Genomic DNA, 10,855 nt, shown 5'->3' with positions numbered 1-10,855 from the left:
CCTCCTGCTCGATCAGTTTCCATTCTCATCAAAGTTCTCACGTCTTCAAGAGACGATGCTGGCCCCCCAGCCGATTGATGACCTGACCCCGGTGACCCATGGAGTCTTGTAGTACGGTTCTGCTGCGACATGGGCGGCTCCACCGCTCCATCACGAGTACTGTACGTACGATTCCCGCGTGGCGTGTAGCAGCCGTGGGCCGTCGTCCTCGTCGCCGATGTGGGCACCGCCGCGCCGCGGTTGGCCGCAGAGAAAAAGGCCGGGCACCGAGGCAGGGAGCCACCCAACCGGGATATCTGCCGCTGGGCGCGTGGATTTGACTACGAACGCGTTGCCGCGGTCGCGCCTCCGGTAGCAGTCGCGTGCCATCACCTAACGCCAGCGCCAAGTGGGCGAGCACATTATGAGGACGCGCCCGCGCCGTTAACCACCCGCGGGGTCGACGCGGTTCGCACGCTGCCTTGTCCCGGTTGCGTGCTGCGGCGCCTGGTGTCGCGGCGGCGCGGTAGCTCGGATTCCCGTGTTTATCACTCGCTGCTCGATGTCGCGGTGCACCACATCGACTTCTCGACTACAAAGCGGATCAACTCCCCGCAGACGTTTCCTACGGCAAAAAGTGCAACCAAAATGGATCCCCTGGATGGCTGAATCCACCTACGGCGCCGGCGGGTCGGTGTAGTGGCTGAAGGCAGTTAGGCTGTTCTCCCTGTTACAGCCTCACCGGTACCAAGAGAGGAACATGATTCTATATATTTTTTAAATGTTTTTTAGGAACACATAAAAGTCAGAAAATAGACGCTCAACGTAGATGGAAAAAAATTTATAACATACGCACATCATTATCTCTACAGATGTAGTATTTGAAAGAGTGGAGACTATATTGAGATTGACAAATGGTGTCAACTGGTTAAAAGAATAATTTGCCAGATATATGAACACCCATACCGAATCAGAAATCCAAACCATTGTAGACAGGTCCCACTACAAGAAGTTTAATCAATAGAGCGCAATAAAGTTTGGTGTTAAACTTGAGTATACTATTACTATCGAGAAAAACAACTTTTATGTATCGTGTGGCGTGAAAAAAAGCCAAATCATTTGTACAGTTATACATACATCGGTTAGATACAAGATATGTTTGAAAAAAGGTAGATGCATGATAACACCCTAAATTATGTAAAAAAATTTCCATCTAAATTGTTTAGTGTTCAAGAGATAGGATATCGTAGCGAATTGAGCTAGGTCTCTTGTAGCGGAACCCATTTACCTAATTTCGAGACTCTTACTCTAGCACCAGTGCCTGCATTAATGGTTAATTGCTCTTTTGATAGTAAGCCATGTGAATGACGACACTAAGACACTTGTGGTTAAGTACTTAAAAAAAAGACGCTTGTGGTTATCTTGTTTATCTCATGATATAGTCTTGCAGAGGCGTTTATAAAAGTATAATGTACGCGTGCATGTGTTTATAGGAGTGCGCATCCACGTATGTACGTCAAAGTTTGTGTCTATGGTCGAAAAAATGGGATGTTGTATTGTACGATGGATCTTTTTCAAGACAGGATGATGGGTTTAATTTTGCATCGATCTTAGTTTTGAAATTGTTGTTGGCTTGGGTGTGGGATTGGTTGGGCCATTGAATGGGTGCACTCAGGCGTGCTAATGGGCTGATCTAGTTTCCTTGCCGAGGTTGAGTTGGGCTGGATAACTTTACCGAACAATACCGATCCCAAAGTTCCAAACGCCAAAAACGAGAAAATGAAACTTGAACGGAACTCGTACTGGCCGAAGGAACGTCCGGCTACGCGCATCTTCGTGTTGGCCGTCGTCGTCGCCCTTGCTCCCCTCTCCTCTGGCCAAGCCGGCGCTCCGCCCTTCCACGACTGCTTGCGTCGCCTCACCGGTGCTCGCCATTCGTCCCGCCGCCGCGGCCGCTCTCGCTCTTAAGGTAAGCCCTCTCTCTGGTTAGCTTCCGATTCGAGATGCGTTTCGCCACCGGCCTCGACATCTCGCGTCAGATCTTGCGTGCTAGGGTTTCAACCCGGTTTCCCCGTCTTTGGGGGATACGAATTAGGGATGGCTACTGTGTTGGTGCCGCGATGGCGCGAGGCTGAGGATCTTCGCGGATCAGGGGCTTTCTCGGCTCGATTCTAGCTGGTGTTTATGATCTCTTGAACCGAGTCCTGAATCAGAGTCATTACTTAGTGTGTAGCTTTTACTTTTACACAACTTTTGTGGTATATCACGTCAATTACAATGGCTTATCTGGTGGGGTTGACACAACACTGTATTTTTAAGATTACAGGAGCATCTTCAAGGGTCTCCCAAAATTTTTTTCCCCAAAATTATGTAGGGAGCTTTACTAATTTTTTTCCCCCAAAATTATGTCATTCCAGACAGATCCCAAATAATAAATTCCTTAATATTTAAAACTGGCCACGTCAGCACGCGTGGACCAGCTTGCCACCATGGATCCTATCTAAGTCCCTGGTTAGTGTGATAAAACTCCCAAGTTCTGGAGCTGCTAACTTTAATTTTTGGGGAAAAACATAACAAAGATCTTGATCAAAACGGATCGATCTATGTTTGGACATGACATGAACGGATTGTATGATAAAATTTGATCATGTCTTGACTTCCAAAATTGATGCCAAAGTCGGCCAAATTTTATCTTCTTTCATTTTGTTCTCTCTGTTTTTTTTATTCACAGCCATTCTTTCTTTCTTATCCGCTCCCTTCCTTTATCTTTTCCGTATGCCGCCGTTGCTGCCCAGGCGATACGGCATCTGTGCCACCGCTGTTGCTGTTGCTCCACCACCGCCGCACGCTTGAGCTGCGCCGCAACTGCTGCTCATCTGCGCTGTGGCTTCTCCGCACAGGAGATGCTCCGGCCTCACCTCCGCGCACTCATCTCTGCTGCTACGACCCTGCTGCCGCACCGTCTATCTCCACACAGCTCCAGCCCCACCGCCGCGTCGAATCGGTCTCGCCGCTCCTTCGCTTCGGCCTTGGGGTTGCTCAACCGCACGCCTCGCCGCTGATTCCTACGGCACCATGCCGTCCGTCCTGCGCAGGCTCGCATCCGACCCTGAACTTGCTCCGGTAAGGTACGTGCCTAGGCTGAGGGTAGCACCGGCCTTCAGCTTCTCCCCTCGCCCTGAAGGACAGCACCTGGGGCATCTTCCCGCCGCCGCGCCGTACTTGCCCCGGTCGGACGGGAGCAGCTGACCGTGGCGGCTGCATCTGCATCCCTCTCGCCGCCGCTGCCGCAGACCTTGCCGCCTCCCACGAACTGGCGTGAGCGGGCAAAATGAGACGAGTTCCTCCGCGGGAAGGATTGCCTCGGGGGCGATTGGGGGAGAGACGCTGCACGCAAAAATGCGTCTGCGAGGAAGCCGGAATTAGAGTCCCCGTATTTTTTCGGCGAGGAAGGGGGAGCTGTTGGAGCGGCAGTTTTCCATTTTTCTCCCTAAAACATGTTTTCGGGAGGTTTTGAGGGGTCTTTTGGAGTTGCTCTAATCTGGTCTAGTTACCAGGATGTTGCAGCCTTTTGTTATGTCGAATTCGTGCATATGGAGTAATCTGTTACCTTTACTATGGTGTTTAGAGTGTTTAGTGATCTGCGTACATAAAGAAGAACATCTTTTGGAACTGACAGAAGTATGGTGTGCAGGAATGGGACTGTGGACGTTGCTAGAGGGTTTTTTGCTTCTCGCAAATGCGTTGGCGATACTGAACGAAGACCGTTTTCTTGCTCCTAGGGGATGGAGCATGTCTGAAGTGTCAGGAAACGGGCAAACAAAGTCGTTGAAGGGCCAGATCGTGGGGCTTATCTACGCCACGCAATTTCTGAGGATGCCCTTGATAGCCCTTAATGTTCTTATCATTGTTGTGAAGTTGGTGTCAGGCTGAGCCTCCTTGTATAGTTTTGGCTGTTGGGTTGGATCAATATCAGTTCCAGCATTATGTAAAAGTTAATTATACTCAAAGTTGCTGGAAATATGTTTGTGTTGGCTCCAATGTGGATTTCTGTTATTGTTCTGGTAAATTAATTCTGGTCAGAAGACAGTTTTTTCAGCATTTATACTGTCAAAGTATGTGTTGTGTGCAAGTGTGATCAATTTGTTTGAAATGTGTCTTATGCATTACGCGTGGTTATCTTTCCTTTGTTCTTACTTATGAATTGCTGACACATTTGTTGTTTATGAGCATGTTTTATGGTTGCCTCCCCCTATTTTAGTGCTCAGGGTCAGTGTTATTTTGCAGTTGGATAATGCTTTACAGCTAAAGGCATTTGTCTACTACCTTAGGCTGAGTGGTGATACAAACCAACCTTTTGTGTAAGTAAGTCTTATCTATATTCCACTCTCAGTTTACCAGTTGCAGATCTTTTCTATGGAAACTACCCTGGGTTCAATCTGATTCTAATTCACGTTCAGCTCCCTTGATATTCAGAAATGCTGTCAGTACATTTCAATGCTACAGATGCTGATCAAGTGGAGAAGAAAAATTATCTATTCACTCATTTCTGTTGCAACTTGCAGAGAGGTTCAGGTTATGTTCATATGTAAGGTATGCAGCGCAGCACCCCTTTTGTTCAACAAACAATTCAACATCTGTATCGGCATGCTCGAGCATTGAACACCTTAATAATGTTCCAACATATATTCTTTTTGGTACTAATTCTATAGCTGTAGTGTTTTCCCATACAATGTTGGCACAAATGATTGCCTCATTTGGCACCATTTCTCTATCGACTTATTACGAACATGAACAAGATAAAGATCAAGCCTAAATATCATGGGATATCTCTGTACAAATTACAACACCCCCCCTCCCCCCTCCCTCCTTGGTAGCTGCATTCATCAGATCATAGTTTCCTTTCCATCACATAGTATGACTAATGTTATCGTGTTGAATTGCAGACCTCCTCTTAGTCTATAGACACTGCACTTTTGTTAACGTGAGGTCCACACCAAGCTCTGGCTCAACAATGAGTTTAAGTGTTGGAGAATGCTCGTAGTGTGGTGAGAGCTTCAGAATAAACTTGGAGATGATAAGAGAGATGAGGATCTTGAGCTCAGCCATAGCAAATCCCTGCCCTAGGCAGGTCCGTGCCCCAGCACCAAACGGCAAGTATGAATGTAGCTGGGGTCTAACATCAGAGAAGCGCTCTGGGTTGAACTCTTTCACATCGGCGCCCCATAGCTTGGGGTCAAGATGCATTGTGGAGACAGGGATGTAGATGTTGACACCTTTTGGTATATGTACACCTCCAAGCTTCAGGTCCTGGAGGGCCTGCCTTGATACAAAGGCCCCTGCTGGGTACAAGCGCAAGGTCTCCTGGATCACCATTGTCAACTAAATTGGCAAACAGAAGTTAGTGGCATGTTACAGCAAATCAAAGCAGTGCCTTTTTGAACACTTGGGGATAGGATAAGAGCATACATTTTTCATTTTCTGAAGTGACTGGGAGTCTAATGGCCGGCCTCTGCAGACTTCATGCACCTCTGCTCGTACCCGGTCCTGCCATTCTGGGTGCAGCCCAAGGAGCATTAGACACCAGGCAGCTGTGACAGCTGTGCTCTCATATCCTGCAAAATATATGCTCTTGCAGTTATCCACTATAAAGTTCTCTGCCTCGGCGATACCCACCCTGCTGTAGCTTGCACTGTGAAGAATTGCACTTAGTAAGTTCCTGTCTTCTCCACTTTCCTTTACAATTTCTAGGATAAGTTTGTGGACTTCTTTGTGAAGCTCCCATGCCTGCTTGTTCCTCGTCGAAGGGAAGAACCTGCAAGCATTTAAAATATGCCCCTTAGGTATTTTTAACCAATATGTCGCTTTGAATTGACAACAATGTATTTTTTTATTCCTGCGCAAAATCAAATATGTACTTGTGTTATGTTTCTAAACCAGCAGTTATTTTTTCCCTAACCTTAGGCCAGTCATTTCAGCTAGCACATTTGGCTTGGACACAGCCTGCTGTAGTTCTCTTATCTTTATAAAAATTTCCTTTCCTTTGATGTAGTTGCTTCCGAAGCATGTTCTAGAGATCACATCTGCAGAGTAGGCCCTAATGTCATCATCGATCTTAATGTCTGTGATCCCACCATTTCTGTCAACTCTCTCTTCCCACAACTTGAGCAGTGGTTGCGCAGAATCGACCATGAGATCCACCATGCCCTGAATATGTGAAGGCGTAAGGGTTAGGCTAAAATTTCAAAATTCATGGCTGTCTGCTGCCTCCAGCTAATGAACTAAGTGACTGCAATAAGAGCTGAGTAAAAAATGCAGAGTTACTGAAGTGGTCCTGACTCCTGACTGGAGTCACACCCCACATTATCTAGCTGTATCAGAACATCGTAGTTTTGCTGTTGGGAGCTGTCCTAGTTAGAATATTTATCACACATTATCTATCTTGATCAGAATGTTGCAGTTTTTCATACCAGCTCTCATACTGAACTGCCATTCTGAATTGCGTTTGCAAATAAGCAGGCACATATAGACCCACAGCTTAATTGCTGAGGCCCACGGGTCACAGCTTTTAATGCTCTTGTATCAATCTGAAACCTCTGAAATTTATCGGCAGATGGCCTTTAAATCTTTTTCTGCAATACAGCTCTCTTTGAGCAAGCATTTCAGGATTGCCAACTCTTGAGCGGGCAAGTGAGCAGCATCTCAAAGTTTTAATTTTCATAATTGATATGTTTGCGTAGCTTTGTTTACATACAATATTTTTACGGTACAACAGTTAATTACCTGTACTTATTCGTTGGGACAGTTTGATGCCTCGTACCTTAACCTTGTCCAGGAAGAACTCAGGGGCGATGATCTTCCTCTGGTGCAGCCATGCCTCACCGTTGGACTTGAGGATGCCCCCGCCGAACAGCGGCTCGTGCGTGGCCTTGAGGTAGGAGCTCTTGCCGAGGTCCAGCGACACGCAGAGGTTGATGTCCCGGACCACGTCCGGCCGGCTCACGTGAAGGAATACGACGTTCCCCATGGAGTAAGTGAATATGGGGCCTGCATTTCAATAAAAACCTGACAGCTTCAGCTCGGCCTGTTCCTCAACCGGTCACTGTCTAGTTGCTGAATAAGCTGCCACAGCCAAATTAGTAGGTTAATGGGAATCCGGTATTGATCTTCATCAAGTACTAAATAGATGTGGACGGGGGTCCAGCCACGGGGTTGTATTATATGCTCAATTATGGAAAATAAAATACATTTGATGACAGTCTATTCATCATTCATGGCACTGTTATCGACTTACTAGTACTACAGAAACTGAGGAAGCTGCAGAGTTACTGATCCTGTTCAATGGTCATCCAGGGCTTCATGTCCGGGATCTTTCAAAAAAAAGTTTTATGTCCAGGTACATCCAGTTCTCTGATCTGTATACTCTGTAAGACAAATTTCTGTTCAATGGTCATGCAGGGAGTAACTTTTTTTTTTCTGTTGCCCCACCTGGCCTCATTCTTTCCGTAAGGGTCGTGGGATCTGGCTTCAGGAAGACAAATTTCATGGCACGTGGTGGCTATCGGCCTGCCGGTCACCGGCAGCTCACGAGATATTCATGGAAGGGAAAATATCAGCGGGATCGCTCGCCGGGAATGCGACACGGCGGTGGGCACCCTACAGTGTCGTCCGGTACTCGGCTTCCCATTTCGTCATCCGTAACCGCGCTACTTTTCTTCCCACCGGCCGGGAGGCGGGCGGAGCACGCGTGCCCGGAGGAGCCAACCCACGCTCGGCAGCCAGCCGGCCAACCAAACCGAAGCAGAACGGCCGACCTCTCTGCCTGCCGTCCCGGTTGTTCCTTTCCCACCAGGCCGCCGTCCCTCTCGAGCGGGGATGCGAGATCACATCGCGACGGCTGGACGACGAAGCGTCATCGGCCATCGGCCAGGCGGGCAGGCCAGCGTGAAGCAGAACCAGCGATGAAAAGCACGCGCCCGCGCGGCCCCGCTCCACCTGCGCGCGCGTGGGCTGCGAGAGGGGCCGCACGCGCGCGCCCCGTGCTGGCGGCACCCGCGACACCGACGTGCCGCGGCGCCGATCACGCCAACGCCCTCCCTTTCAGCTCTCTCTGACCGGTCTCGCTCGGGGAGTGATCTGGAGAGGAAGCGCTACACGACCGAGCCCAGGAACAGAGATGGAGCTACGCGAGCCGCCTCATCTTTACTGATGTGATACGCTGGCTCGTGTGTCGTGCGTCAGGACAGGGGCCATGCTGCGGCCTGCGGGCGATACATTGGCTTCCATACAATTTTCATACAATAATGGAATGTCCTCTTCCTCCGTGATGCCGCCGTGACGTGACCTGATTGTGAAATGTTTCCTTGGGTGGATACCCATTGGTCGTCGTTGCGGTTTTACGTTACTCGGTTAGTGTACTACTATTCATTCAATTATGAGGAATGGGAGGCAACAAAAAAACCTATATATTTCAAAAGGGGAAAAAGAAACAACAAAAATTAGACCCCGTTTGGATATTCCCTGCTAAAGTTTAGCACCTATCACATCGGATATTTGGATGCTAATTAGGAGTATTAAATATAGGCTAATTACAAAACTAATTGCACAGATTGAGTCTAATTCGCGAGATGAATCTATTAAACCTAATTAGTCCATGATTTGACAATGTGGTGCTACAGTAACCATTTGCTAATGATGGATTAATTAGGCTTAATAGATTCGTCTCGCGAATTAGCACAGGGTTCTGCAATTAATTTTATAATTAACTCATGTTTAGTCCTCCTAATTAGTATTTGAACATCCGATGTGACACTGCTAACACCTAGTATCTAAACATCCAAGTCATGCTCAACTTTACTTTCAGGGAAGCATGGAGCATCGACTTGGCTAGCTCCCAGTTCCCAAGTCCCCAACCCTGACCCCTTTGCGTCGTGCCAAAACTACAGGACATGATCTAAAAACAAAATCATCGCCTCAACCCCACCCCAGCTTTTCTTTACGATTTGTTGGTTTCAGATCTTTGTACGTTTGTTCTCTCGTGACGTCTCTCCGTGCCGCTAGCGTCCACGGGAGCTTCCCATCGTGATGGCCAGCTCACCTAATTCATCCTGCTGCACAGCAGTAACAGCAACAGCAAAAGTAGCTAGCCTACGCTGCGTGAGATGATGGACCCCGTTAAGTGTGCTGTTAGCGTTGAAACAGCTACAATTAGCGTAGGATCAGCATGGACATGGGATGGCGGAGTTATTTTTGGTAGTTTAGTATCGCTTAACTGGATGTGCACCCATCAGCCATCAGTGCCGCCGGGTCCTTGAAAAGGATGGCACTCGGTGACAGAAGAGCAAAGAAGTAGTGGTGGGATTTCTGTTGCTACATGGTCGTCTCTTCATGTGGAGTGGCCAGCCTAGTGATGGCTCAATTATTGGGATAACATGTAGCGCCACCCCTCTGCTGACTCATTGGTTTCTTTAACCAAAACATAGGGGCTTGGATTCCATTGCTGCAGCTTGTCACCAGTTGCTACCCAGTGGTTCAATGGAGCAACATTGTTTAGTTTTTTAATAACCTTGTCTTTTTCACTGTCTTCTCGCATTGGTGGCTGGCTATACGTACTGATATCAGAACACACATTCATTGAACGCGTGTAAAAGCTAGAATGAATGGACGTCTCTGCTAGCTCCTAACTACATATCTTAGGTGTGATTTGTTTCTGTTTCTTCTAATGATTCGTTGGCTTATGAATCATGATCTCCCTCCATGGAGCAGTGAAACATAATTAAGATTAACAGCAGTAGCCCAGCAATAATCGTCAGATCGAGTGCAAATTAGAGCAAGAATCATAGCACACACTCAAATTGGGCATCAAAGAAATAAAACCACGCGTGCATGCCACATGACCAAGCACCAAATGCTACGAAAGCATAGCTGAAAGCCACGTACTTACCATGCTCTTTCCTCCATTTCTCGTAGTAGGGCAGCACGGCCGGCCGGTAGTCGTGCACGATGCCGCCGCCGCCGCAGCAGCAGCCAGGGCGGCGCGCCGACGCGCGCGCAGCCTTCGCGGTGGCGACCGCCTCCCGCATGTCGGCGAGGTTGCCGTAAGGGAACGACGGCCGCGGCCCGCCGATGCCCTGCCGCCTGAACTCGGCGAGGACCCTCTGCGGCACGAGCCAGAGGATGTAGTAGAGGTACACGGCGAGGCCGCATGCCCCCACGCAGCACAGGCTCAGCAACACCTTCACCGCCATGGCCACCTGCTCCATCTCTCTCTCCTCCTCCTCCTCAATGATACAGGCTATATATAGCTCCCCCTCTCTCTGACTGACGATCTGATTATCTCTACGCCTCTCTCTCTCTCTAGCTATGAGAGAGTGCCAGGTTGGTTGTGTTTGCTGAAGGTGCCAAGGTGGTGGTATGTGTATATAGAGGGGGTCTGGAGTCTGGACTACTAGGGGAAGGTGCGAGAGTCCAAATGCCAACTTTGGCATAAAAAGGCTCCCAAAAGGAGGAGTTGCAAGAGGGCCGTCACTCTTACCACACGTCATGTGTATCCTGCGAGCGGGTGGGCCGCGCTGCCGCTGCCACGATTGAAACCGGGAGTGTACTACATGCCCATCCAGTGTTGATTTCAAAAGGTTCAATCATGTTTTTGAATAAGATTTTGCGTTAGCTGTTGGTCATATTTATCTTTTAGGATAAAAATGTCTTTATTTTCGACAAAAAAATGTCCTTATTTTGCATGTGCCAACTAGCATGGAGCTCTCAAATTAGCAAACACATCTGGTGCAATTGCATCTTATGACTCCTTGCAGAATAACTACAGACGTCAATCTGTATTGTGCTTTGAAAAAAAGCTGACGTAATAAGGTACAGATAA

The 10,855-nt window shown here is 48.2% G+C and overlaps 1 protein-coding gene and 2 long non-coding RNA genes across 4 annotated transcripts; 2 read left to right on the top strand and 1 right to left on the bottom strand.

Moving 5' to 3' along the window:
• The first annotated feature begins 1,752 nt into the window (after positions 1-1,752).
• LOC101770015 lies at positions 1,753-5,065 on the top strand. 2 transcript variants are annotated; one of them, XR_215942.3, is made up of 4 exons: positions 1,753-1,948; positions 3,674-4,340; positions 4,456-4,572; positions 4,926-5,065. It is a non-coding gene; the product is annotated as an uncharacterized LOC101770015 (long non-coding RNA). The 2 variants fall into 2 exon arrangements; XR_002675912.1 differs by having other exon boundaries at positions 3,674-4,344.
• LOC101769612 (cytochrome P450 714B3) lies at positions 4,638-10,441 on the bottom strand. The gene is made up of 5 exons (XM_004984436.3): positions 9,923-10,441; positions 6,800-7,026; positions 5,939-6,186; positions 5,449-5,794; positions 4,638-5,361 (listed from the first exon to the last, which is right to left on the bottom strand). Exons 1-5 carry the CDS (start codon positions 10,239-10,241, stop codon positions 4,939-4,941), a joined length of 1,563 nt encoding a protein of 520 aa, XP_004984493.1. The 5' UTR covers positions 10,242-10,441; the 3' UTR covers positions 4,638-4,938.
• LOC111255835 lies at positions 7,024-8,306 on the top strand. The gene is made up of 2 exons (XR_002675913.1): positions 7,024-7,375; positions 7,490-8,306. It is a non-coding gene; the product is annotated as an uncharacterized LOC111255835 (long non-coding RNA).
• Positions 10,442-10,855: the final 414 nt, after the last annotated feature.

This window comes from Setaria italica, chromosome IX, assembly GCF_000263155.2.
Source record: "Setaria italica strain Yugu1 chromosome IX, Setaria_italica_v2.0, whole genome shotgun sequence".
NCBI classification, from domain to species: domain Eukaryota; kingdom Viridiplantae; phylum Streptophyta; class Magnoliopsida; order Poales; family Poaceae; genus Setaria; species Setaria italica.
The sequence above is the reverse complement of the archived record's forward strand: the minus strand, read 5'-3'. Positions and strand labels throughout refer to the sequence as shown.